This window comes from Orcinus orca, chromosome 10 (genome assembly GCF_937001465.1).
Source record: "Orcinus orca chromosome 10, mOrcOrc1.1, whole genome shotgun sequence".
Lineage (NCBI taxonomy): Eukaryota > Metazoa > Chordata > Mammalia > Artiodactyla > Delphinidae > Orcinus > Orcinus orca.
This window is the reverse complement of record NC_064568.1, coordinates 72,828,980-72,856,628: the sequence shown is the minus strand read 5'-3', so window position 1 is coordinate 72,856,628 and position 27,649 is coordinate 72,828,980. Positions and strand designations below refer to the sequence as shown.

The following is a 27,649-nucleotide window of genomic DNA, read 5'->3' as shown; positions in this document are numbered from 1 at the left end:
AGCCATGTCTTCTCCTCAGGACGATCCAAGTCCAACCATGAGCTGTCCTCTCACTCACCCTGGACCCCTCCTGGCTTCCTCCAGGTCCAGGATGGGGTGGAGAGGGGTTTGGTCCACACAGCCCTCCCCACTGTCGGCCTCAGTGCTCTGGTCTGCCCCTCCTTCCTGCACCCAAGGGCTCTGGACACCTGACCTCTGAGGCTCCCACCAGCCCTGACAGTTTTCTTCTATCTCAGGGCCCCTGGAAATCAGGGGGACAACTGAGGCTGGGCCACGTGACCTCCATTCAGGCCAAACTTGCCTCCCAGTGCAGCCCTGGCTGTGCGGGGGCCCAGGGTTGCCCCCTCCCCAGGCCCTGCTCTGCCACTGACATAGGCGTCACCCTATGCCTTGGAGCCACCATGGCTTCGAGAAGCAGGAGTCAGCAGGAGATTAATTAATCAAAACCTGAACACATCTGCTGTTAATTAATTCTATGCCAAGGGTTAACTCTTCCCTTTCTGGGCTTCTCTGTCCCTTCGGCAGGGAAGGAAATAAAGGTGGGGCGTGTGTACCCGTCTTCCTTCCCTCCCTCAGGGGGGAACATGAAACAAGGGAGGGGACCTCGGAGGCCAGGAAAGCCCCATCCGTCTCGGGACTTTGTAGGGGGTTGTGGGAGTGTTTGGTTTTCAGAGTCGTGGTCCATGGCCATCACTCATGAGTCCTGAGGAAATGTGAGATGGACCCATATCTTTATTTACAGCAACAAATAGAACAGACCTTCCCTCCATTCCCTCCCTCTCCCCTTCCAGTCTTTTCTATACCTTTCCCCCCTCCCACCCCACCCTGGGCCCAAGCCCAGCCCTGCCCTCTGGGGTCACTGTATGGGTCAGGCCCCACAGGAGGGGAGACCGGGGAGGGGCTTAGCTGAGGTCAGGTGGGGTGTCTCTTTTCACATTTTGTTGTCCTCTAAGCCTGGGGGCAGGGGAGGGGGGAGGCAGGCACAGGGGCAGTGAGAGGTAGAAAAGCGCACAGCCCCAGCACCCCAGCCTCCCCCATGTCCCGGCCCCCTCCCCCAACTTTCACAGTGTTCTGCAGCCCTGGCAGCTGAGCCAGGAACGGTCCCCCCTCCCCCCAGGTCTTAGGTGCTGTTGGCCAGGGAAACCAGCAAGGAGGACCAGCACCGCCCTCTCACCGGGCTGGGGTTCCGAGAGGGCTCGGGGAGGGTGGGAGAGGCCCGGGGGAGGGGGCGGTCCAGCCTCGTGTGACAGCCGGGGGCACCGCGGGTCAGGAGGAGAAGCAAAGCCCACAGCACTCCATGCAGATCTCCAGGCAGTCGGCTGACTCGCAGCAGGCGTCCAGGATGCCGCAGTCCAGGTCGCAGGGCAGGTCGCAGTCGGCGCACTCGCCGGAGCCGCAGCAGCAGCAGCAGAGGCACGAGTCCTCGGAGCTGCAGGAGCCGCACGTGGCGCAGTCCAGGACGATGTTGCACAGCGTCAGGAACTCGCAGAACAGGCAGGACAGGATGCAGTGGACGCAGCAGTCTGCAGGCGAGATGGCCAGGGGCCGGGGACCAGCCGCGGGCGGCAGGCTCACTGAATGCAGAGATAACGCTCGTGCAGCCCTCCCCCGGCTCCGTGAAACGGGGACCCACCATCCAGGTGACCCCGAGACACGGAGAGTTACGTGGAGTGAGGGTCTGAGCCCCGGCAGCCTGGATCCCGAGTCCCTGCTTTGACCACCCTCGGTCATTTATTTAACGAACACGGAGGGATGACGTGTTCCAGGCACTGTTCTAAGTGTGCACGAATTAAACTCATTTAAACTTGCAACAACTCCTTGAGGTGGGGCTGTATTAGCCCCTCTCTACAGATGAAGAAACTGAGGCACAGAGAAGTCACTTCAAAATCTCTCCAGAATCCTACCACTCTGCTCAGCTCTTGCCTGGTGACAGCAACTGCATCCTCGCTGGTCTCCCCACTCCCTGCCTTTGACTACTGCTGCCAGCCCGCACGCACCTACTCCGCCCATGGAGGCTGGAAGGACCCTTGAAAAACCTCTGTTGCATTCCACCCCTCCTGCCCTCAGAACCCTCTAGTGGCTTCCGCCTCAACAGGAGGAAAAGCCCAAGCGCTCCCAGTAGCCCCGACGGCCCCTCCCCAGACCCCTCTGCTGTGGCCGCACTGGCTACTCCTGGTCATGCAGGCACTGCCCCCTGTCCCCCCGGTGCTCCAGCCCCAGATACGTGCTCTGCTCATTCTGTCCCCTCCGTCTTTGCCCAAATGTCCCCTCTCGGGGAGGCTTTCCGGGAGCACCCTCTTCAATACTGCCGGGCCCCAGCCCCACCCCCTTGCCGGCGCCTGCTCTGCCTCCCCGCCCAGGACTTAGCACCTCCCGCGGCTTACACAGCTCTCCCCGCCTACTACAGGGCAAGCACCGCAGGGGCCGGCGTCTTTGGCTGTTACGGTCCCTAGACCGGTGCCTGGCACATCGTGGGTGCTGAGTAAATACACAGGAAGCGAATTAACACACGATCCTGCCTTGGGCACCCAGCTGGTACGCGGTGGTGCTGGCTCAGCAGCCGGTGTTCTGAACCGCTGGCGTGCTGCCAAGATGCTGGGCTGGCAGGGGTCAGGCCATGGGCAGTGTCCAGTTCCCCTGACCAGGCGGGCCCCTGGCTCGAGGCTACTGGTCCTGTGGGAGTCTCACATCACTATGCAGGCTCTGACGCCCCCACCCAGTCCTGTGTACAGGGAATGGGGGCTCGCACAGCTGGAACCCCTGCCATCTATCGGCAAACTGGATAAGGAAGTTCTCTTCAGGTGCAAATCTGATGAGGTCACCACCTTGCTTAAAACCCTTCGAAGCTCCCTACTGTCTTCCAGATGAAGTCTATACCCACTATCCAGCTTAGTATGTACCCTCCACCGCGGGAGTCCCGGTCTGCTTGGAGTCTCACCTCCCACCATTCCTCACCTGGAACTTCATAATCTAGCCACACTAGCCAGCTCTCAGCTCTGTGCTAAGGCACCCCGGCTAGATGCCCCTATGGATCCTTTAAGGCTTGCTCAGACACCTGCAGAGCCTTCCCCAGCTTTCTGGGCTGGTGTGGGTGTCCCCCTGAGTTCACGTCATCACTCATCATTTATCTTGTATCACATCACAGAGTGATGACCTGTTTGGTTCTCTCTGATGAGAGCTTTATGAGGCCATGGCCTGGGTACCCAGCACACAGCACAGTGCCTGGCTCACAGCAGATGCCCAGTTCACTTCAGATGCATGAATACCCCCTTCATAAACAAGCCTGCTGGGCAGAATGTGCTCTGGGGGATGAAAGTCATGAACACATTGTGTGCAAATGTGTACACTGAATCCTGTTTGCAGAGGACCAGCCAGAGTCCCCCAGCATCGGCAGAAATTACTTAAAAGTTCTGGGGTGAAGGTCAAGCATCCCTGGGCTACAGGTAGCCGTCACCCCTGCCGAACTGATGCCTGGTGGGGAGGGGGACCTGGCTGCCCAGGTCAGTCCCTCAGAGGACCTCTGTGTGGCAGGAACAATGGCTGGTATATCTGGGTGCTCTGACCTCCCACTGAACCTTGCAGCCCCCATCCCGCCCCCAATTAAGCATCTGATGGTGCGTCATTTTATTACGCTAAGTGCTGTGCTCTCACTCAACAGATGGTCCATTCCTCAAGGAAAATTTCTGTTTCCAGAAATGAGGTGGCTTAAGCTGGACGAGCCCAGATGGCTCCATTTCTTGTTAGAGCAACTCTGGGAGAGTAGGGAATGAGAAGGGGTTGGCCTTGAGAACTCACACGTGCCTTACCTTACCCAACATGTGTCCTCTGCAAGGTTCTCTGATTTAAGAGTCTTGCATCAGACTCCCTGGAGGGCTTGTTAAAACCCAGACTCCCGGGCCCCACCCAGAGGTTCAGATCTGGTGGACCTGGCGTGGGGCTGAGATGCTGCCCTTCTAACCGGCAACCTTGCAAAGATGCTGCCGCTGGCCCCTGCATCAGACTTCGAGGAAGCCAGCTTTGGAGGCTTCTCCCAGAGGGAGACGAGATGGGGTGCTTACCTTCCTGCGCCTGGAGAGGGATCTGGGAGGCAGCAGACTTGGTGCTGCCCTTGCTTTTCTTGCTGCCTTGGCTGGCTAGAGATGGGTGTGTCTGCAACTTCCGGTGGGCCTTGGGGCCACCCAGGGCACCGTTCCCTGTCCGCCTGGTGCTGCCCAGCTCCGAGGGGTGGCCAGAGCCATTCGCCACTAGTGGGGTGCAGCCCAAGGGGTTCCCCTGAGGCTGGCCTAGGAAGATGATGAGAAAGGGCAATGGGGGAAGGGGAAGCTGGTGGGGGGGGAGTCCCCGCACAGCCTCCCGGGGCTCTGCTTGAATCCTGCCTGCTTTGTTCCTAGTACACCACAGGTCATCTAGCTGATCTGTATTTTGCAGATGGGGAAACTGAGGCCCAGGGAAACTGACTTGCCCAGTGGCACATCATGAAACAGCCACAGAGTCGAGCCTGGCTCCTGACTCCCAGGTCCATGCTCATTCCAGAAAAGACAGAGGTGCAAGGCAAAGGGAGAGGCTCAGGGCCCTGGACCCCACCTTCTTACCCGACGTGAAATCCACTCTCCTGCTCTTGGGGTCCTGGGATTTTGGCGAGAGCAGTGGCAGTTGGGGGTGGAGGGGCAGCAGGGAAGCAGTTAAGCGTCACCTCGGCCCCTGCCAAGCCCCCTGCTGCTTTTGCCCTTCGTGTGCCAGGTGATTGATTGGAAACATCTGTTTGGAGATGAATGCCCTGGCCCTGGAATCAGGGGCTCCTCAGAGCAGACCCCTATCTCCCGCTCCTTCCACCTCCAGCTCCCCACCCCATCCAGCCTCTGTGGGGCACCTGCAGAAAGGGCTTGCTGAGGGGCCCCTTGGGTCTGAGGATGGGGAGAAGGGAAAAGGGAGGCCAAGCAGGGAGACCCCAGAAGCTGGGAACCCTGGGTCCCCATCCCAGGCTGAGGAAACAAAACAGCTTTATCAGTGGGCTGTGGGGAGGCTGGCCCTGGAGATCCCCCCAAACACCCCGTTCCTTCCCTCAGGTTTGCCCACCTGGATGGCATGGTTCTGTTCTCAAGAGATGAGGGCAGGTGTGTGTGTGTGTGTGTGTGTGTGTGTGTGTGTGTGTGTGTGTCTCAAGAGATGAGGGCAGGTGTGTGTGTGTGTGTGTGTGTGTGTGTGTGGAGAAGTCTGAGAAGGGGTCACAAGAGTTCGAGGATCCCTCTGCTCAGGGCCCCTGACTCCTGGGCAGGACCCTCTGGCCCTGAGGACCCTCAGGAAATGTGAACGTGGGGCACTTACATCTCTCAGGCCCTGTGGTCTAGATCCCCAGCTCCCTCTGGGCCAGGTCTCTGGGTTTGGATTGTGGCAGGAGTGGGTGTCTGGGGCAGGAGCTGGAGGCTGAGGGGAGCGGAAGGGGGCCTCAGCGCTGCCCCTAACTGAGGGGGCTGGGCCGTTTAGTAACGGTGGGAGCACACTGCTGGGCACGCAGTGCACGCCGGGCACTGTTCGGCGCATTTGGCATGCAAATTGTTCTCAGTGTCTCTAGAGGGCAGTATCCTCCTTTTACAGATGAGGAAATCGAGTCCCAGGGAAGTACAGTAACTTGTCCAAGGTCACACAGCGAAGGGTCAGAGGTGGGACCAGCCTGGAGGCTAAAAGCTGGGACTCCGAGAGCAGAGAGGCAAGGAGCCGGGCAGAGGTTGGGAGGCAAGGGACTGAGGAATAAGCTGCTACTATCACAGCCATCGCTATTCTTATAACTAGTAGCTGACATGGTTTGAGCTGTGACTAGGTGCCAGACACACAGTGTTAAGAGCTCTAAGTGGAGTAACTACTTCCTTATGTGCTTTTTTTTTTTTTGGCCACACCGAGTGGCTTGCGGGATCTTAGTTCCCTGACCAGGGATTGAACCTGGGCAATGGCAGTGAAAGTGCTGGGTCCTAACCACTGGACCACCAGCAATTCCCAGTAGTAACTTCCTTAAGCATCAAACAGACCTACTATTACTAGCCCATTTTGCAAATGAAAAAACTGAGGCCCAGAAAGGGTAAAACTTGCCAGAGGTTCCACAGCTAGGAAATGGAGCGGGGAGGGGATGGAGATTGGGAGAAAGGAGCTGAGGACAAGCTGGGGAGTCAGGGATACAATGGGAGACAGGGCTCTGGGGAGGACCGTGCTGGGAGCCTCTGGCCCTGAGCAGTGGCTGACCTGCATCTGGGTAAACAGGGGTAAGGCCAGGGGAAGTGGCCAGGCCTGAATCATCCTGCCCCCACCTCCTGGCCCCATGGTGAGTGACTGGGCTGAGTCCTTGGCCAGCTTCGGTGCCCCCTGCCCTGCTGCCTAAACATGGGCACAGTGACCAGAGGGCGGGAGCGTGTGGTGAGCTAAGGGCCCAGGAAGTTGGGGCAGACACAGAGCTCGCCTGTGGCCATGGCCGTGGCAGTGGTCGTGGTGGCTGAGTCACAAAGCAAACACTCAGGGCCCATAGACACAGGGGTGTCTGTCCAACTCCCATCCAGGCCCCCTCCTCCGTGACCACGGCATTCACCTCTTTCTCTCAGTTCTGCTGGTGGGTGTGTCTGGAGGGCAGTGCACTAGCAGGATTTAGTAACCCTGACTTACCCCAGATGCCCTGGCTGAAGGCGGCTCCACCCTCGGCCATGCCAGCTGGGCAGGCAGGCGTAGGAAAGAGCACTGGGCCAGGAGACCTGAGCTCCGCAGCCTGTGTTCAGGGAGAGTGGGTCTCTGTGCCTCAGTTTCCTCATCTGTAAAATGCGCTCGGCAAGGGCTATCCTGCTGCCTCAATACAGGCCAATTTGGAAAGTGCGTGAGATCACGCAGGGAAAGAAAGTTGGGAAGTGCCGATGCGTCTGTAGATCTTGCGGATCTTACTGGTAATCACCAAATGATTCTGGGTGTCCCCTCCCCTGCTTCTGAGGGTGACAGTGGCGAATTCTCCCCCTCCAGGACTTCCTTGGAGACACTGAGCTAAACCTGGGAATAGAGCTGAGTTTTGCTCCTTTCTGCAGAGAGCAACTGCGGGTGTCTCTCCTGCCGGTTTGCTCTTGACACGCTGAAGGCTGGGCTGCCTCAGGCTCTGGCTCCCTGGCCCTGGCCTCACACTCTCTTGTCCTGAACCACATTGCCTGGAGCCTATCCACACTCATTTTGAACTAATTTATCCGAATCATTTTGTATGTGGAGGTCTTCTTCCTAGACAGAAAGGGCAACGTCCTACACCTTTCCACTGCCCACACCTCAAGGTCCTGGCCCACCGCTAGGCTCCCACAGGCACCCACGGCATTTCTGCCAGCCCATCTGCATTGGATTCCCTAGAGCAACCCCTACATGTTGCCATCCCAATCCCCTGACCCCTAGGACTCACGTGTCACAGCTTCTGTGGGGATGTCGAGGTCAGTGCTGTCCAGGGCCTGGGAGGCCCCAGGGCCATTGCTTTGGGGCATCAAGGGTGCCGCCTCCTCCAGGGAGCCCTCCTCTAGCGCTGACTCCGCAGGTTGAGCGGATCCTGTCACTACCTCCAGCCCAGGCAGGAGGGATAGGGTCTGAGCTAGGGAAAAAGCAGACGACTGAAGGACATTTTCCTGGTGCCCTCCTGTTTGCCCAGCCCTGGTCCCCTTCCCATGGGCCAGAATGCCGTGAGCCCTCATTCTCGGACTCAGTACCAGTTACACAGCCCTTACCCTATCTGGCAACAGTGCCAGAGTCTAGAATAGAAAGTTCCCAAACCACAGCCCGTGAACAACCAAGGGTGTGTACGTGTGCATGTGTGTGTGTGTGTGTGTGTGCACCGTCAGGGAGTGGGGCCCGAGATGCATGGTATAAGGGAAGTGGGGGGAGGCAGAAACACAGCGCAGGAGAGAAGAGACCGGCAGTGATGGGGAGACAGGGACAGGCATCCAGAGTGACATGGAGAGAGAAAGAATCGAAGGCACAGTGGAAGGTAGAAGCAAAGACAGGCAGTGCATCAGAACGTGGGAGATTGGGCGCGGAGGAGGGCGCCCCAGACGCCCAGTGACAGACAGCCCGGGACAGGCAGGAGACTCAGCAATTGAGCGAAAGTCAGCGATGGAGAGAAAGATAAAGGTGAGATCAGAGGCAGAGGCGATGGAGAGGGAGTGGGCTACAGACAGAGCAAGAGGGAGACAGACAGCGAGCAACTGGGGCCGAGAAAGAGGATGATAGCAAGAGAAAGAGTCAGAGAACCCTGGGGGGTGAGGCGGAGGGGCTCCGGGCAGGAAGAGAGACGGGGAGACGGCCCAAGAGGGCTGGAAGAGGCCTACAGCAGCCACATGTAATTACAGTGAATGGCTCGGCCCCTCTGTGCAGGGTGGGCGGAAGGCAGAAATGGAGCCACCTACGGTTCCTGAGCAGCAGGACTAGGGGCCCCTGGGCCCAGGGGAGGAAAGTTCTGGGGGCTGAGAGGTGGGGCAGGGTGGCAGAAAGGTGACTGGGCGTGGGAAGGCCTGAGGGTGGACGGGAAGGGTGAAGCCCAGGGTCATGGGGCCAGGGGCCAGGCTGGGCAATGACAGGGTGCAGCCTGGGCCTCCCATCAGCCCCCAGGTCATGCAGTGGGAATGACAGGGGCCTCAAGAGGGTGCCCCTCCCCCAAGCCGCACTGGGAGCAGGGGAGACAGAAATGAGAGACTCAGAGAGACACAGAGACCAAAGGGCCCAGGGAGAGGAGAGCGACACAGGGAGCCACAGAGAAAGATGAAGAGAAAGGGTGATGAAACCCAGAGAGTAACAGGTCAGCGCCCACCCGTACACACCACACACAGAAATCACGAGACACGCCCACAGCGACAGAGGGAGACGAGAGCTGGTCTTGGAAACAGTAACAGAACGAATCAGAGCAGAGGGCCTTACATAGGGTTCCTTCCCTGAGCTGTCTCCAAATGGGGGCGGAGGGGTAGGGAAGGAGACCATTAGAGGGACCAATGCAGGTTGGGCAAGTAGGTCTGGGGGATGGGAGCATCCTGAGGGGAGGGGACGATCCAGGGGCTCAGAGACCCCTGAACAATCCTCGTTCCAAAGACCCTGGTCCCCCACGGCCAGGGGGACCGAGGCCCCAGGGACCCCACGTGGGTGGTACAGAGAGCAGCCAGCATGCTCCCACCTGCCTAGGTAAACCATTGACCCTGCCTGGAGCTGGGACAGGGTGCAGGGAGGGCTGGGGCTCCCACCACTCCTGAACGGTGGCAGTTCTGTGCTGGGAGCCCCTCCTGGTGCCCAGGGAGGCAGGGGGCAGGTCCCTCCAGACCCATCCATTCCTTGGGCCTATTGAGAGCTCTGTGCGTTAATGAGAGGTCAAATGGCTTTGGGAGGATCGCGGGGCTCGGATGAGGGGGAGCAGGGAAGCAGAGATGACCCCCAAGGGGGGTCCAGGCCACCTGCTCCATGGCGCCTCTCCCAGCCCAGAGCCTGGTCTACAGCAGCACAGACGGGACAGGACAGTGGAGGGCCACGACCAACCTGGCCTGGAGAGGGAGGCTCATGGCTTGAGTCCTAATTCCCAGAAAGGGAGGGGGCTGCCCAGCTCCAGCTTCTGGCCCTAGAGGCGTCTTGCCAAAGCCCTGAAGCGGAGTGCTGACTCTCCCAGGTGGTGTAGTGACAAAGGCCTGAGCCAGCAGCTGGAAGACCCAAGCCCTGGTTTTTACCAGATACCAGCTTGGGCGAGTTATCAGGAACTGGGTCACCTTGTGTGAAAGGGGGCTCACCATGCTCGTCCCTCAGGGTTTCAAAGAGTAAATGAAACGCTCAGCAGAGCGTGGCATGCAGGGGGCCACTCACATACCCTTCCACCTGCCCATCCCCCTGCCTGCCCTCCCTCCTCTCCCTCCTCTCCCTTCCTTCCTTTCCTCCTTCCTTCCTGTGCTGTTTGGTGTAACAGCTACGACGCACCTCCCAATACGTCAAGCACTGGGTGGACCAAAATGAGAAAACCTGGTCACTCCCCCAGGAGTTCTCTGTCGGGGGTTGGGGTCGGTCGCATACACCGCAGGGCAAGAGTTACAGCAGGGGCACCTAAGAACTGTGGGAGCACAGAAGGTAGGCACTTACCCCAGGGGTGTGTGTGTGTGTGTGTGTGTGTGTGTGTGTGTGTGTGTGTGTGTCTAGGAGGCTGCTTGGAGAAGGCAATGCCTACGCTGGGCATTAAATAATCAATCAGTCAGCAAAGAAGGGGAAGAGGACCTTTCGAGAAAACCAGCAGAAGCCAAGAGCCCAGTGTGAACAGCTACAGCACGAACGAGGGGAGACTAGAATGATCACTGAGGCACGGTGGGCCTTGTGGTCACTTCCCAGGCTTTCTCCTGGGGTCGCCAGGGCACACAGAGGTGACACTGTCAGTCCTGCAGTGGAAGGAGCCAGGATTGTAGCCTCTTGGCCCCCAGGGTTGAAGAGGGAGGAAGGTGAGGAAGACTGGTTAGGAGTCAGGAGACTGGTCCTCACCTGGGCCCTCCTACCCCTGTGTGGCCTGCCACTCTCTGGGTAGTCTCTCCTAAGTCACCTACAGGGCTGGTGACCTTGAATCTGGTGGGAACAGGAAATTACACAGAGCACAGACAAAGTCTCGAGGAGGCCCCTCCTGCAGGAAACCTGCCATTCTGGGGTGAGCATCAGACCTTGGAAGGAAACCAGGTCCAGTCCAGTCATCTTGACCTGGAAACACTGAGGGACAGACCTCCTGGAGCCGGGAGGGCTGCGGAGGGGACCCAGCAGACACTGGGGGAGCAGCGCTGAGGGCAGAAGAGGGAACTGTGCTGAGGGCCCAGAGATGTGGGAGCAGGCAGAGAAGGAAAAAGAAGTGGCAGGAGGACCTGGTCTGTGGGTGACATACTGCCCAGGGGCCCCGACGCCAAGATGCTGGAGAAGAAATGGCTCTCCCTGCAAGCACATGGAGCCGAAAAACCAGACTAGAGGCGGGGCCCATGTGCTCAACCATCAAAAGACAGAAAGAGCCCAGCTTTCCTTCTTGCGACCAGGAGACCCCTGCCCAGCCACAGAGGGGAGAACATCTCTGAAGAGAAACTCCAGGAGGATGGGAGGCCAGCAAAGGACAAGGGCCACTGTGTGGACAAGAAACTCAAGTTGTGTGTGAAGGCATCTGCCCCGGGTGGGGGTGGGGCTGGAGTCCCTGGCTGGGGCCCCACCAGAGCCACCTTTTTCTAATGTGCACGGGGGGTAATTCCCTGGCGGTCCAGTGGTTAGGACTCTGCGCTTCCACGGCAGGGGACACGGGTTCGATCCCTGATTGGGGAACTAAGATCCTGCATGCAGCACGGTGCAGCCAAAACTAACTAAATAAATAAACTTAAAAAAATAATAACGTGCACAGTGGGCCAGCCATGCTGGTGGCGTCTCTGAGCAGAAGCCCTAGCCCTGCACTTCTCTCAAGAGCCCCCATCTCCAAGGGGGAAACACAGAAAGGCAAGAGCCCGTGTGCCTCGACATATTCTCATCCCTAACACGGGATAAGGTTCAGGTCAATGCCCTGAGTTCTAGGGTGGAAAAGTCACGTTTAAATCCATAAGCCCGAGAGCGAAGCAGAGAGACTCAAACTTCACCCGGACCCTGTGCGCTCCCTCTGCCTGCTGTTCCTGGATGGAGAAGGAGTTCGGGGGACCTCTTCCAGGTGGGAAGGGTTCATTCCAAGCCTGGAAAGTGTCCACAGGACCCTCGTCCCCAAGCTCCAGTGCCTGGTGCCTCCTGCCGAGCCCTCTTGTGTCTTCGTGGACAGTGGACCCAGGCTTCCCCTTTGGAGCTCCGACCATCTCTGCAGAGATAGGGCCAGGATCTGATCTGCTCAGAGAGTAGTGACCAAAGCCCCACATTCCAACCTATCCTTGGCCTGGTATCCAAGGCCTTGGTCTATATCTTCAGCCTACTCAATGGACCAGGATCCTATGTTCCAGGCCGGCCGACCTCTCCCTGGTCCCAGGCCACCACAGGGCCTTCTGCCCCATCCATCCAAGCTTCCCCACCAAGGGGAAGCTTATCTTGTTCCCCTTGATCAGAATGTCCTACCTCTCTCCTCTCTCCAAATCCAGCTCATCCTTCGTGACCCAGCTGGAGTTTCACCTCTTCCTCCAGAAAGCCTTCCCTGACCCTCGAGCCAATAGTCTCTCCTCGGAGTGGCCACTTACTGAGAACTCAGCATCCAGGGTTCCCTGCTGTGAACTGTAACTAGGGAGTGAAGTGTGGGTCCTCGATCAGACTGCAGCCCCAGTCTGTCTCTGCACCCCCAGGAGTTACTTAGCAAATGTCTGTTGCTGAGGATTGAGTTCTGGGGCCTGGAGCCCCAGGTCAGGAGGAGAGAGAAGGCGAAGGTGAGAATTAGGGCTGGCGCCCAGCAAGAGGGCAAGGATGTGGACTCACTTGGTACACACTTGTGACACACAGGTCACAGGCTCGGGTCACCAGGCTAAGGACTTGTGAGGGCCTGAGGTGGCCAGTTAGGCTGGGTCCAGTTGGTTTTATTTTAGGTCTGAAGGCTCCAATTCCCCAGGAAATTCAATTTAGAACCAAGAGCAGGAACGTGACGCCACAGTGCTGGACAGAAATCTGTGGGTTAGGGAGCCAGGCTCCTGGGGCATTCGGGGCTGGATGGGCAGGAGGCCACTGGGGGAGCCAAGGGTGCGCGGGCCTGGCCACCTGCCCCGACCAGAGCTGCCCTGGGGCCCCTTGCACCCCTGTCTGCATCTTGGGTGGCTGCGGGAGGGGCTGACTTGCTCCCTGGCTAGCTTGCCAGCAGGGCCTCAGCCGTGCTGTTCTGTCAGCGCTCAGCAGGGAGCGTGGGGGATTCTGGGCTCCGATTTAGGCGTCTGTGGGGTTTTGGCTCGGTCTCTTGCGGTTTGGGCTTCCTGGGCAGCAGGCTCATTCTCCCAAGGCAGCAGAGCCAGGCCTCCTCGTGTTATGAAAGCCACATTGTCTGGCCCAGCCCAGGCTGGGGAGGGGGCTCGCTGGGGCACTGGGGGGCCTCAAGTTACAGCCCAGGGCTTAACCCTCCCAGTGGCCCACGCTGGCCCTTGCCCCTGCCCTGAGCACATTCAGCCCCTCCTTTCCCTACTGGGGCTCGAAATGGGTCACACAGGGGCGAGGATCTTGGAAGGAAGGAGTGGAGGCGAGAGCAGAGAAAATGGATAAGCAGGGGAAGAATGGGAGAGTTGGAGAGAAGCAGGAGGCTGAGAAAGAGAGGAGGGGCGAGGGACAGAGAAAGAGCCTTCCCAGGCCTCTGCCCCTAGCCCTCTCTCCAGGCTGCAGGAGCCCAGTTCTTGGCGGAGTTTATTCCCCAGAAGTCCCTACTCCAGGGTCCCCACAGAGGGGGGAATCTGAGGGCTGGTGGGATGCACAGCAGACACACTAGTCTCACGTACATGCCGGCCCCTGACCAAATGTCTCCCACTTGTCCTCACTCTAGGAGACCCCCAGCCTCACCCTGCACCTCCACAGCCCTGGGTCTCCAAAGGGCCAGCATCCACACCAGGTAGACCTGGGCCTCTCCAAACGGGCAGACCAGCTCCCATGGGCGGATACGGAGACTGAGGCCAGAGAGGGGAAGGAACTTGTCCAAGGCCATGCAGGGAGTTAGTGTCAGAGGTCCAGGACCAGACCTCCGTTATTCAGAAACTCAAAGAGGGGAGAAAGGGCGAATGGGGCTGGGTGAGAGGAAGGCAGAAGATTAGACTAACCTAGAGCTGGGATTAAAGGCATGAAATCTGGGCCTGTACTCCTGCATGCAACCCCTCCAGCCCCCCGCAACAAATCCCAGATGTTCCTGACTTCTCCCTGTCCCTGTGGTCCATTGTGAGCCTCAGCTCACATGTGTATGGTGAGGGGATTGACTGAGAGCCACAGCCCCAGGACTCCCCTCTGCCCCCTCCTTGGACCCCCTCAGGAAGTCACAAACCCTCCCGGGTTGGGAGGCTCCTGCAGGAATCCCAGGGAGGTTACAGACCCTGTGAGTTGAGGGAAGGGGTGTTTCACTAGGGTGGTGAGCACTTGATTAGGGTGAGTGAATGAGAGAGAGGGAGAGAGAGAAAGAGAGAGGCGGAGAAGGAGATAAAACGTGTGTGTGTGTGTGTGTGTGTGTGTGTGCGCGCGCGCGCGCGTGTCCCTGCAGGGTAGGGGTGGTGGGGACTGGCCAGGCCCCGGTGGGGAGGAAGACGAGCGAGACGAAATGGCAAGGAGGGGAGGGGCCGGGTCCTGTCGGACAAAAGTTTTCTGGAAGCACTAGGCTCTGCTTGGGTTGGGGGAAGGGAAGGAGAGAAAGACTCAGACACCCCCACCCCGCCTGAGGCCCCCATAAATATTTACACACTGGGCAGAAAAGGCTGGGACACAAATCCCAGACGGACAGACAGACACTGCGGTGTGTGTGTGTCTGGTGTTGGGAGTGGGGAGTTGGAGCCAACTTGGCGCGGCCACCGCCTCCGTTCGGGCCCTACCCCCATCGCCTCAGACCTCCACTCTCCTTGGACCCGGTCCCCGATACCCAGATTCCTGGCCTCCACCTCCACTCAAGATTACCCGAACCCTCTCCCCGCTTCTCAGGGAGGAGGGGGGAGAATGACCACCGCCCCCAACCCCCTACCCGGCTCTCGTCCAGTCTAGCTCTCCATCCCCGGTCCTACCTGGGCCGGGGGCTGCGCTGGGGGCTCCATGGGGCGCGTCGCAGTGAGGGGGGCACTGGCCACTCACCTGGGACATCGGCCCGGGACCTGCGGGAAACAGGGCTCAGCGGGCGGAGCGGAAGGTCCCCGCGCGCGCGAAAGGGGAAAAGGGGGCCGGGCAGAGGGCGATCCAGCGGCAGCCGTGCGCCCATCCCTTCCCAGTCCGGCCCCCGACCGACTTACTCGAGCGAGCTGCGCGCCGCTCTCTCGCGCCGCGGGGATCACTGCGCTGGGCCTGCCATGCACGACGGCCGCGAGCGCCCCAGCCCAGGGGCAACTCGGCGCCACTGTGCTCGCTCCGCGCCCCTCCCTCTCACTCGCTCCTTTCTCCCATTTCGGCGCCAGCGCGCGCCGCTGGCCCGCTTCCTTCTGCCTCCTTTCCCTGTAGCCCCCTCGCTCCTCCCCTGCTTGCCTCTCCTCTTCCCTCCCCTCCTCCCCGGCCCACCCTCTCCCCGCCCCCTCCTCGCCTTCCCAGGCGCCCCCCCACCCACGTCCCTTCCCCCGCGCCGGACTTGGCGCTGCCTGGGCGGGACACGTCTGTCCGCGGGGCGCTGCGGCTGGAGCCCCCACAGGAAGCCGGCTCCGCGCGTTTCCTCCGCGCTCTCGGAGCTGGGCCCAGTCTCCCCAGATCCCCGCCCCCCTCCCAGGCCCAGCGCCCCGGGGGGCGTGCAAAAGGGGCCGCGCGCGTTCCCCTTCGCCTGTCCTAAACTCTGCGAAAGTTTTTGAAAAAGCAAGAGAACGACGGAGAGAGAGAGAAACCATGGTGACCACAACCACCTCGAGCCAATTGTCTGAATATTTGTGGCCCCCAAATCTCGTTGTCCCAAAGGTGGGAGTGATCAAGTTTCTCAGGCACCCTCTGCCCACCCCCTTGGTCTCTGCCCCGGGGTCCTAAGCCTGGGCACAGACCAGAAGTTGTCCCTCCGGGAAATCCGGTTAGTGACCACCTAGCATCCCGTGTCCTAGAGCAGCCCTAATTCCCCCACCTCCACCAGCCGTGCGTGGGAATTTGGTCAGAAACCCAACTTTGGAGGCAAAGAGAGGTTCTCGAGTTCAGCCTTTCTTTTGGCTCCAGACAGGAATCCGAGGCCTTCCAAATTACGGGCGCTCGGGAAAGGGGAGACAGGGAGCCCCTCCCGGCGGGGGCAGCGCGGCGACACATCTGGAATTGTGAGCTGGGTCCCTCCTCAGGGCCGGGGTTAGGAAGGAGCCGTGGCCAGAGAGTCGGGGTGAGGGGAGTTCAGGGACCCTCAGCGTCGCCCAGGGAGCAGGTCCCCGAGGATGGGGGAGGGCATGGAGCCTGCGGCCCGCTGGGTGGGGGTGGGCGGGCCCATGGGATGATCAGGTGGGACCGCCCGCTGTGGTGACAGCTAGACCAAGGACTCCTCGGAGCCGAGTATGGGCTCCCCACCACGAGGGGCCGTGAGCAATTAGGGAGGCGACGGTGGCGCCAGGCCTGTTCTCCCGGTCCCGCCTTCCAGCCTGGGCTTGAAGCTGGGGCTGGGACGCGGGGGCCGAGCTAGGGACTCGGGGCCTCTCCTTGGTGTCCCCCAGTCCCCGCAGTCGCTACTTACGACGCTCGAAGGTCCTCGCGGCGCCGTCGAGGCCAGGACCGCTGTGGTCCCCAGGGCTTTCGCCACCCGAGGCCGCGTCCCCGCGATGAGGCCAGGTGGCTTCGGCCGGAAGTGGGGGGCCCCCGGGCCGGGAGGAAGGGGTCCGGCTCCCGCGGCCGCGCAGCCTGGTGCGGGGCCCGGCCTGGAACTCCAGGAGCCAGCCCGGATCAGTCTGTTGTATGGAAATTCTGGGGAGCGGGGCGGACTCCCCCTTCCCGGCAAGGGCTGAGTCACTGGGACGCGCCCGCGGGGCTTGGCGACTGCAGCATTCTGACCAGCTTACCTGGGTCCGCGAGCTTGGCCTCATCCGCCGCCAGGAGTGGAAGTGGAAGGGCGTAAGGGGGCGGGGTGGTGGACAGGGTCCCCAGTGCAGTCCCCACCGTCGCTCTCCGTCCTCTTCTGAATGTGGGGCCCCCTCCCTAACCACAGACCCTAGCCCTACACCACTAACCCGCCCCGCCTCCCCCCTGCTTCTCAGTCTCTATCCAGGGCCCCTAAACTCTGGATCGGCCCAGTCTCCCAGCCTTACTGTCCGAAATCAGCTGCTTGGGATCCAAAGTCCTCGGAATCTGGCCCAACACTAATTAATATGTCTGGTTTGTTGGAAATGTAAACTAGTTACATTTAATGCCACATACCGGTTATACAGGTGTGCTCAGTTTGTGAAAATCCAGCAAGCTGAACATTTAAGGTACATACCCTTTTTTATATGGCTATCATACTTGAATAAAATGTTTTAAAAAATCAGCACTCATTAAAATCAACATTCTAGGGCAAAACACAGTATGGTGTGATGACCAGGCAAGGGACTCCAGTTCCAGATCCCAACTCCACCGTCCACGTGTTTCCTTGGAGAAGTCCCTTTACCTCTCTGAGCCTCAGGAGGGATGAACATTGGGGCCCTCCGTGTGCAACCTAATAGTTTCATTGTTATCCAGGACCAGGACTAGGGTGAGGTAAGTGGGGCGTTCCTCTGGGGTGCAAAATTTAGGAAGGTGCCAAGATGAAAAAATGTTTTAATTCAATATTTTTAAAAAGCCAAATCAGCAAATTACAGCCCTGTCAGCCAGCTGCCTATTTTTATTTATTTATTGGCTGTGCCTCACAGCTTGTGAAATCGTTTTTGTTTTTTTAATTTAATTTAATTTTATTTATTTATTTATTTTTGGCTGCATTGGGTCTTCGTTGCTGTGCGCGGGCTTTCTCTAGTTGTGGTGAGCGGGGGCTACTCTTTGTTGCGGTGCGCGAGCTTCCCATTGCGGTGTCTTCTCTTGTTGCGGAGCACGGGGTCTAGGTACGTGGGCTTTAGTAGTTGTGGCACGCAGGCTCAGTAGTCGTGGCTCGCGGGCTCTAGAGCGCAGGCTCAGTAGTTGTGGTGCACGGGCTTAGTTGCTCCGCGGCGTGTGGGATCTTCCTGGACCAGGGCTCGAACCCGTGTCCCCTGCATTGGCAGGCGGATTCTTAACCACTGTGCCACCAGGGAAGTCCCAGCTTGTGAAATCTTAGTTCCCTGACCAAGGATGGAACCAGGGATTGAACCCAGGCCCTCAGCAATGAAAGCTCCAAGTCCTAACAACTGGACCACCAGGGAATTCCCCAGCTGCCTATTTTTATAAATAAAGTTTTATTGGAAACAGGGACAGGATTAGGGTGAAGCCAGTGAGATGGGATCATGCAAGTTCAGGGTTAGATCCTGTCTTTATTTAAAATACTGGCATTTTGTTCATTACAGATTTTTTTGCATTAATTTTGATTTTTAGATATATTGCAGGAAAATATTGTTTACCGAGTAATTACCGAGTAATTGTAATTACCGAGTTTTTTGATGCTCCCTTAGGTTTTGCACCTGAGCCTCACTCACTCTAGGCCTTACACACCTCGCCGTTGTCCCTGGCCTATTCCTGTCTTCTCCTGAAGGACCTGGCTAGGACCCCAGAGTAAATGAGCGGGAGGCTGAAGATGCTTCCACCCCCCTCACCACCCCCCTCAACACCAGGTAGGCTCTGCATTCAAGCCCAGGCCCAGCTTTCCTGGGGCCCACTGATCAGTTCAGAGTCAAATGCAAAGTCCTTACAATGGCCTTCAGGCTCCAAGAGCTGGGCTCGACCTGCCTTCGCCTTCATCTCCCCTCACTCATTTCCTTCCAGCTTGCTGCTCCCTGAGTTTGTGTTTTCAAATTGCCCCATGTGCTTGCCTCAGGGCCTTTGCACTGGCTCTTCCCTCTGCCCAGAATGTGCTTCCCCTAGATATTCACTTGGCCCCCTTCCTTGTTTCCTCTACTTATGTCACCTTCTCAGAGAGGGCATCCCAGACCGTTCACTCTCTGTCCCTTCCCACCACTTTATTATTCTTCATAAACCTTTCACCTCTTGTTGATTAGTAGAATGAAAGCTCCAGGAGAGAGGAGACTTTGCTTTGTCTGCTAGGGTATTCTCTAGAATTGGGTCTGACCCAGAGAGCTCAATAAATATTTCGTTTCACAGATGGAAAACAAGGGGCCAGAGAGGGGAAGGGGCATTAGCAAGTCACACAGTGAGTTGGTGGGAAGAGCTTACTAAATCCCATGTTTCCAGACTCCCAGCTCAGTGCTGTTTCCTGCCTCCTGGGGCTTATCCTCACCCCCTACCCCCACAGCCCTCCAGACAGCGAAGGGTGACCCTGCACAGCTCTCCTGTACGCTCCCTTCCACACAATGTGATTACAGAGCCTGGCCAGGCTCCAGACCCCGGCGTCCACCCCTCTCCAGTGTCCAGCAGGCAGGCACAGCTCTTCCTGGCTTCCTGTCTGTGGCACAGGGCTGGTCAGTGGCTGGGCTGGGTTCCGCAGCTGGACCATAGCTTTGGTCTCCATACCCTGGAGAATGGGGAGCAGGCCATTGTGGCGCGACCTCCCTGCAGAGGGCTGTGTTGAAGGGGATGTGTTTGTGTGTAGTGGGGGGAGGGGGATGCTGGATAGGAACTGAACAACTAGATAGGAACACCCTCCATAATGAGCAGAGTGGAGAATGGGGCTGTAATCCCCCCTTCCTCAAGGACATGGCATGCGACCATGGGAGGGCAGCTCTGGGCCCCAGGCCTGATTCTCTTCTTTTCTTCTATTCTTGGTGATCAGAAGACGGTGGTGTGTCACATTCGGTACACATGAGTTGGGTATGTTCTATATGCCAGCCCCTTGCTGGGTAGTTCTAGATTTGTTGCTTCCTTTCTTTTCTTTTTTTAAAATTTACTTTTTTTAACATCTTTATTGGAGTATAATTGCTTTACAATGGTGTGTTAGTTTCTGCTGTATAACAAAGTGAATCAGCTATACATATACTTATATCCCCATATCCCCTCCCTCTTGCGTCTCCCTCCCATGTTGCTTCCTTTAATACCCACACAGTCCGGAAAGCTATTATCCTCATTTTACAGGTGAGGAAGCTGAGGCACAGTGAGGTGCAGTGACTTGCCCATGGCCACACAACTAGTATGGGTCGCAGCTGGGACTTGTACCACATTTCTTTTTTTATTTTTTTGGCCGTGCTGTGTGGCATGCAGGATCTTAGTTCCCTGACCAGCGATTGAACCCATGCCCCCTGCAGTGGAAGCACGGAGTCTCAACCACTGGACCGCCAGGGAAGTCCCTTGTACCACATTTCTGAAGCCCACTGCAGTGCTCATTCCAATCCCTGACATGGCCTTTAGCACAGAGAGAGAACTGTGATATTCTTCGGAATGTGTCCCCCACCTCCAAGCTGGCTGCTGGAGATGGAGGCATGGCCCTGGCCCCCCTCCTCTGTCTCATCGGTAATTGGCAGCGTAGAAAGAGTGGGGCTTGGTTTGGTATCGTGGAGATCCAGTTTGCATCCTGGCTCACTCACTTCTACCTAGGTTTGTGATGTGGGGCAAGTCATTTGAACTCTCTGAGCTTCCAGTTCTGTTGTGTAAACCCAGGAGGATGGTTCCCACTTCACCATTGGGAGAAATTAAGTGAGCACCTGGTACAACATCAGAGGCTTCAGTAAATGGTAGCTCCCTTGCCCGGGTCTGCCCTCCCTGACGCTTACCCAGCAGCAAGCAAGGGCAGCCTCACACGGCATGTGTCCAGCACCTTACCTGGTGCTCACTGTGCGACAGGCACAGTTCACAGCACTTTACATGAATTAACCAGTTTAATAGTCACAACATTAAATATCAATTAATATTAAGTACCAATATTTCCCCCATTTCACAGGTGAGGAAACAGAAGCACAGAGAGGTTCAGCAACTTGCGTAAGCCTCACAGCCTTCCCTTCAGCACCATCTTCCCCGGGGGGAGGGAGGGGTCTCAGGGCTGATCCTCTACTGGATAGATCCTCTTCATCCCCCAGGGAAGTTAATGAATTCTGAGCTGCTGTTAATCAAGTATAAATGCCCTTAGGCACTGGCCTCCAAACTTCTTTTTTTTAAGTAATTCAACTTTATAACAATTATAAGTAAACCTCTTAAAATTTTCTGGACAGTGCCAGTCTTAAAAGAAAAAAAAGACTTATTTTTTAGAGCAGATTTAGGTTCACAGCAAAATTGAGTGGAAAGTATAGAGAGTTCCCGTGCACCCCCTGCCCCACACATACCCAGCCTCCCCCATCATCCACATGCCCCCCAGAGTGCTACATTTGTTACAACTGAGGGATCTGCACTGTCCCATCATTATCACTCAAAGTCCATAGCTAACATTCAGGCTCATTCTTGGCATTGTACATTCTGTGGGTTTTGACAAACATATAACGACATGCATCTACCACTATAGTATCGTACAGAGTATTTTCACTGCCCTAAAAATCCTCTGTGCCCCACCTATTCATCCTTCCCTCCCCCTAACCTCTGACAACCACTGATTTTTTTTTTTTTTTTTTTTTGGCTGCGTTGGGTCTTCGTTGCTGTGCGTGGGCTTTCTCGGGCTTTCTCTAGTTGTGGTGAGTGGGGGCTACTCTTCTTTGCTGTGCGCGGCCTTCTCATTGTGGTGGCTTCTCTTCTTGCGGAGCACGGACTCTAGGCACGCAGGCTTCAGTAGTTGCGGTATGTGGGCTCAGTAGTTGTGGCTCACGGGCTCTAGAGCGCAGACTCCGTAGTTGTGGCGCACGGGCTTAGTTACTCCGCGGCATGTGGGATCTTCCTGGACCGGGGATCGAACCCATGTCCCCTGCATTGGCAGGTAGATTCTTAACCACTGTACCACCAGGGAAGTCCCAACCACTGATATTTTTAACTGTCTCCATAGTTTTACCTTTTCCAGAATGTTGTGTAGTTGGAATCATACATTATGTAGCCTTTTCAGATGGGCTTCTTTCACTTAAGAATATATATTTAATGTTCCTCCGGGTCTTTTCATGGCTTGATAGTCCATTTCTTTTTATCACTAAATAATATTCCATTATCTGAATGTACCACAGTTTCTTTATCCATTTTTTTAATTGAAGGGTATCTTGGTTGCTTCCAAGTTTTGACAATTATGAATAAAGCTGCTATAAACATCTGTATGCAGGTTTTTGTTGGACGTAAGTTTTCAGCTCATTTGGGTAAATACCTAGGAGCATGATTGCTGGATTATATGGTAAGAGTATGTTTAATTTTCTGAGAAAGTTCCAAACTGTCTTCCAAAGAGGCCGTACCAGTTTGCATTCCCACCAGCAGTGAATGAGAGTTCCTGTTGCTCCATATCCTTGACGTCAATAGCATTGACGTTGTCAGTGTTTTGGATTCTCGTCATTCTGATAGGTGTGTCGTAGTATCTCATTGTTGCTTTAAACTGCATTTCCCTAATGATATATGAAGTTGAGCATCTTTTCATATGCTTGTTTGTATCTGTATATCATCTTCAGTGACGTGTCTGTTCAGGTCTTTTGCCCTTTTTTTTTTTTTTTTGCGGTATGCGGGCCTCTCACTGTTGTGGCCTCTCCCGTTGCAGAGCACAGGCTCTGGACGCGCAGGCTCAGCGGCCATGACTCACGGGCCCAGCCGCTCCGCAGCATGAGGGATCCTCCCGGACCGGGGCACGAATCCGTGTCCCCTGCATCAGCAGGCGGACTCTCAACCACTGCGCCACCAGGGAAGCTCCTTTTGCCCATTTTTAAATTGGGTGGTTCATTTTCTTATTGTTGAATTCTAAGAGTTCTCTGTATATTTTGGGTAACAGTCCTTTATCAGATACATCTTTTGTGGGACTTCCCTGGTGGCTCAGTGGTTAAGAATCAGCCTGCCAATGCAGGGGACATGGGTTTGATCCCTGGTCCGGGAAGATCCCACATGCCGTGGAGCAACTAAACATTTGCGCCATGAATACTGAGCCCGCGTGCTGCAGCTACTGAAGCCTGTATGCCTAAAGCCCATGCTCTGCAACAAAAGAAGCCAATCACAATGAGAAGCTCACACATTGCAATGAAGACCCAACGCAGCCCCCCAAAAATAATAAATTAATTTTTAAAAAATAAAAAACTTAAATTTAAAATTAAAAAAAAGATATGTCTTTTGCAAATATTTTCTCCCAGTTTGTGGCTTGTTTATTCATTCTCTTCAAAGTGCTTTTTGCAGAGCAAAAGTTTTAAATTTTAAGTCCAGCTTATCAGTTATTTCTTTCATGGGCCCTGCCTTTTGTATTATATCTAAAAAGTCATTGACAACTGCCAGGTCATCTAGTTTTCTCTTACATCATTTTCTAGGAGTTTTATAGTTTTGTGTTTACATTTAGGTCTGTGATCCACTTTCAGTTAATTTTTGTGAGGACTGTAAGGTCTGTGTCTAGATGATTTTTATTTTTTTGTATGTGGATGTCCAATTGTTCCAGCACCATTTGTTGAAAAAAGTGTCTTTGCTCCATTAGGTTGCCTTTGCTCCTTGGTCAAAGATCAATTGACTCTATTTATGTGAGTATTTCTGGGCTCTCTATTCTGTTCTAATCTATTTTTCTATTCTTTGCCAATACCACACTTTCTTGATTACTGTAGCTTTATAATGAGTCTTAATATTGGGTAGTGTCAGTTATTCAACTTTGTTTTTCTTCAATAATGTGTCGGGTACTCTGGGTCTTTCACCCCTCCATATACAAACCTCTGTCTCTGTGTCCAAAGGACACCAGTCATACTGGATCAGGGCCAGTTCTAAAATGACCTCATCTTAACCTTGTTCAATTTGCACAGACTCTATTTCCAAATAACATCACGTTCTGAGGTACTGGGGGTTAAGACTTCAATGTATCTTTCGTGGGGGGCATAATGTAACCTGTAATGCTCCCCATTCCTTCCTTCCCCCAGCCCCTGGCACTCTGTAATCTACTTTCTGTCTCTATGAATTTGCTTATCCTAGATAAGTGGAATACAATACTTGTCCTTTTGTGTCTGGCATAATATTTTCAAGGTTCATCTATGTTGTAGCGTGTATCAGAACGTCATTCCTTTTTATGGGTGAATAAATAGTCCATTGTATGGATATGCCACATTTCTTTTTTACCCATTCATGTGTTGATGGACACTTGGGTTGTTTCCATCTTTTGGCTACTCTGAATAATGCTACAATGAACATTAGTGTTCAAGCCCTGCTTCCTCTTAAGTATTTTGACAGTGCACCTATATCAAGTTTTTAAAATTGCCGATGCAGGGGACACGGGTTCGTGCCCCGGTCCGGGAAGATCCCACATGCCGCGGAGCGGCTGGGCCCGTGAGCCATGGCCGCTGAGCCTGCGCGTCCGGAGCCTGTGCTCCGCAACAGGAGAGGCCACAACAGTGAGAGGCCCGCGTACCGCAAAACAAAACAAAACAAAACAAAATAAAATTGCCCATCAATCCCCATATGTGTCATTTACTTATAAATTATATACCTGTGCTATTATGTTATATATAGTGTACATAATAAATATGCTTAAAAGTGAAAGGGTGAGACAAAGAGTAAATAGGAATGAATCCAATATAAATGAAGTAAATATAAATAAGCGTTTCTTCGTGAATCCCGTTTTGGAGACAATGCTGTACCACTCTTCCTGAAAGAATATATGTGATTGACAGACGGTCTTGCCTTAACCTCCTGCTTGTAGCTTTCTCAGGATCTCATATTTCTTTGACAATCTGATGAAAATTATGGGCACTCTCCAAAAACACTTCCCTCCAATAAACATAGCATTTCCAATACAAGTTTGGGAGATCCATAGTTTTGTGTTTACATTTAGGTCTGTGATCCACTTTCAGTTAATTTTTAATTAACTAACAGTTAATTAATTAACTGTTAATTAACTAACAGTTAATTAATTGTTAGTTAACTAACAGTTAATTTTCAGTTAATTTTTTTCAGTTAATAGAAGCCCAGAAAGCCTCATTTAAGATGACTTGCCTTAATCTGAAGGACTGCTTCAGCGGTGGAATTTCAGATATCTGCATAAAGTGACATTTGAAGGTGGGGAGAAAGAATTTTATTCACCTCCGCAGCCCTGTTTCTGAGTCTATGGGTTTTTTAGGATAGCCTGACATTGCTGAAGAGAACAAACAAAGCAAAATATATGGAGATTGGAGTTGCCTCCAATAATCAGAAAGTGCTTCTGAATAGCCGAGAGAATAAAACAGAACTGCAGGTGATGAAGGTGGTGGTAGGAGTGGAAGGGGGCTTGTTGGGTTGGGGGTTGTGTATCCTGGCCCCTGAAGATGCCCATGGACTCCCACTGGGGTGATAGACAGTCTGGCTTAAAGTCGCCAAGCTGATGGGTGGGATAATGTCAGATTCCCACTAAGGGGAAAATCACGGCGAGTTTGCATTTGGGTTTCCTTTCTGTTTTGGACCTTGCAGTAATAAGAAGCAAGCCATTTTCACATTCTCATTATCATCTCACTTATTGCCATTCGTATCAATTAGTGTCCAAACAGGAAAACAGAAACCATTCTAGGTGCTTTTAGCAGAAGGGGGTTTAATACTGGGAATTGGTCACAAATGTCTTAGAAGGGAGGAGGTGATGCTCAGAGGCTAGGAAGCTGCTACCATCCCTGGGCTGGAACCCACAAACCCACGCTCGGGGTTGAGTAGCCGGAAGTGTTGCCACTGGAACAGCTGCCACTGAGCAGCAAGCAGGGACCCTTCTTGCCCACTGATGCTAAGGAAGTGCCCACCCCAGGTGCCCACGCTGCTGCTGCCAATTCAGAAGTAACCTGCGGAAGCAGAAAACTCTGCTTCTCCCTCCCTCGTGCCTTCCCATCTCTCACCGGTCCCTCCCATTCGCAGAACCTAACTGGAGTTTGGGAAATGTAGTTTGCTAGCTTCCAGCACCTGCAGAACACAGAAGGGAGGACATGAAGCTGGGAGCCAACAGAGCACCAGCAAGTCACAGCAGCCATTGCAGACTCCACCAGAAACAGACCCATGTGGACCACTGAATTTTCTGTCTCCCCTCCCCTGGGGTGCCCTCCTTAAAGACAGGGTGCTGTTTGTCCACCACACTTTCTCCAGCACCTTGAATGGGGTACCTGAGTCAGTGCTCCATAAAGCTGTTTTCCCTGACCATTTTATCCTCCCACGGAGACAGAGTGAGTGTTCTCCGCTTTCAGTGTATAAAGGAAGCAAGGTCCAGAAAGTCATGACTTGCCCAAAGGGACCCAGCTGCCATGACATGCCTGTCTGACAAGTCTCGGGAAGGTTTTGGGCGAGGACAGGGCTGACTTGGCAGTTGTCGGCGCCCCACTGCCCGCCACGCCTTCCGGTCTGGCTGCCCAGAGCAAGCTGTGATGTGGATGTCTCTTTCAGGTCTACAAGTGCTCTCAGAGCTGAAGCCAAGAAGGGCTGACTCAGCTGTGACCTCCTCAGGGCTGGGAACTTCCTCCTGCCCCAGGAAATAGGGCATCCTGGCACCTCTCTGCCAAATGGGCCACGCTGGAAGTCAGGTAGGCTAGTCAATGGAGACAGGGGCTGGAAGAGGCAGGAGCGGGACCCTGCGTGGGACCCTCCCTCCTCTGTTCCCCAGGGTGGAGCTCTCCATCTCAGAGTCTCTGCTATACTTAGAGTGACAAGATTTCCCAAACCAAAAATTGGTACGTGTGGTTAGACACATATGACTGTCTTTATGAGGAAAATGGGAGAGAGTATTAGAAATAGGGTCTGTCTCAGGGTTTCTCAATCTTGGCACTCTTGACACTTGGGGGCCAGAGGATTCTTTGTTTTGGGGCTGTCCTGGGCACTGTAGGATGTTTAGCAACATCCCTGACTTCTACCCACTAGATGCCGGTAGCATTCCTCAAGTTGCGACAACTGAAAATGTCTCCAGACATTGCCAAGTGTCCCCAGGGCAGGGTAGAGGGAAGCACTCCAGTTGAAAAGCAATGGTCAGAATTCCCTGGCAGTCCAGTGGTTAGGACTCCATGCTCTCACTGCCAAGGGCCCGGGTTCCATCCCTGACCAGATAATAGTATTCTGTGCGGCGCAGCCAAAAAAAAAAAAAAGCAATGGTCTATCCCCAAAACTCAGGTTGCATCTCTACACTGGACATGGCCAGTGGCCAGGAGATGGTGCCCAGTCTGGCAGAAATATAGTCCTGCCCCTTGAGGAGGGAGGCACAATACTGGCCCTAGTCTGAGGGAAGAGACAGATCCTGACCCTGGGGAACTTCTGGTCTAATGGGGGAGATTAGACAGCCCCTAGAGAAACAGGAAGACATGGTGGTTAAGAGCATTGAACTTTGGAGCCAGAATCCAGTATTCAAATCCTGGCTCCACCATTAATAGGATAAGTTACCTCTTTGAGCCTCAGTTTCCTTATTTGTATGATGGGGATAATGATGGCACCTATGTTGTAGAGTTCTGTAAAATTATTTATTTATTATTTATTTGTTTTTATGATCGACTTTATTTTTTAGAAAAGTTTTAGGTTTACAGAAAAATTGAGAAGCTAGTACAGAGTTCCCGTATATCTCATGCCAGTTTTCTCTCTTATTAACATTTGTTATCATTACTAACCCAACACTGATACTTTTTATTATTAACTAAAGCCCATAGTTTATTCAGATTTCCTTAGTTTTACCTAAGGTCTTTTTTCTGTTCCAGGATCCCATCCGGGACAGCTCATTATATTTTGTTGTCATGGTTCCTTAGGCTCTTCTTGGTTGTGACGGTTTCTCAGACTTTTCTTTTTTTATAAATCTATTTATTTATGGCCGTATTGGGTCTTTGTTGCTGCGCACGGGCTTTCTGTAGCTATGGCGAGTGGGGGCTACTCTTCATTGCGGTGCGCAGGCTTCTCATTGCGGTGGCTTCTCTTGTGGAGCACGGACTTTAGGTGCATGGGCTTCAGTAGTTGCGGCACGTGGGCTTCAGTAGTTGTGGCTCACGGGCTCTAG

At 54.6% G+C, this 27,649-nt stretch overlaps 1 protein-coding gene across 5 annotated transcripts; it reads right to left on the bottom strand.

Moving 5' to 3' along the window:
* Positions 1-712: 712 nt before the first annotated feature.
* Positions 713-16,835, bottom strand: MDFI (MyoD family inhibitor). Of its 5 annotated transcripts, XM_004267621.3 has the most exons (6): positions 16,614-16,814; positions 16,292-16,502; positions 14,679-14,765; positions 7,412-7,594; positions 4,059-4,283; positions 713-1,523 (listed from the first exon to the last, which is right to left on the bottom strand). In XM_004267621.3, the coding sequence occupies exons 1-6, from the start codon at positions 16,635-16,637 to the stop codon at positions 1,267-1,269; spliced, it is 987 nt and encodes a 328-aa protein (XP_004267669.2). In that variant the 5' UTR covers positions 16,638-16,814; the 3' UTR covers positions 713-1,266. The 5 variants fall into 5 exon arrangements, with proteins under 5 accessions (XP_004267669.2, XP_049571551.1, XP_049571552.1 ...); XM_049715594.1 differs by lacking the exon at positions 14,679-14,765 and having other exon boundaries at positions 16,614-16,835; XM_049715595.1 differs by lacking the exon at positions 7,412-7,594 and having other exon boundaries at positions 16,614-16,832.
* Between the last annotated feature and the right edge of the window lie 10,814 nt (positions 16,836-27,649).

Bases quoted from the DNA above. Each gene is read 5' to 3' on its own strand.
- MDFI (XM_004267621.3), bottom strand. From the start codon at position 16,637: ATGAGGCCAAGCTCGCGGACCCAG. The intron at 14,766-16,291 runs GTAAGTAGCGAC...TGTTTCCCGCAG, and splicing joins CGCGAGGACCTTCGAGCGTC to GTCCCGGGCCGATGTCCCAG. The intron at 4,284-7,411 runs GTGAGTCCTAGG...TCATCTTCCTAG, and splicing joins CCCCACAGAAGCTGTGACAC to GCCAGCCTCAGGGGAACCCC.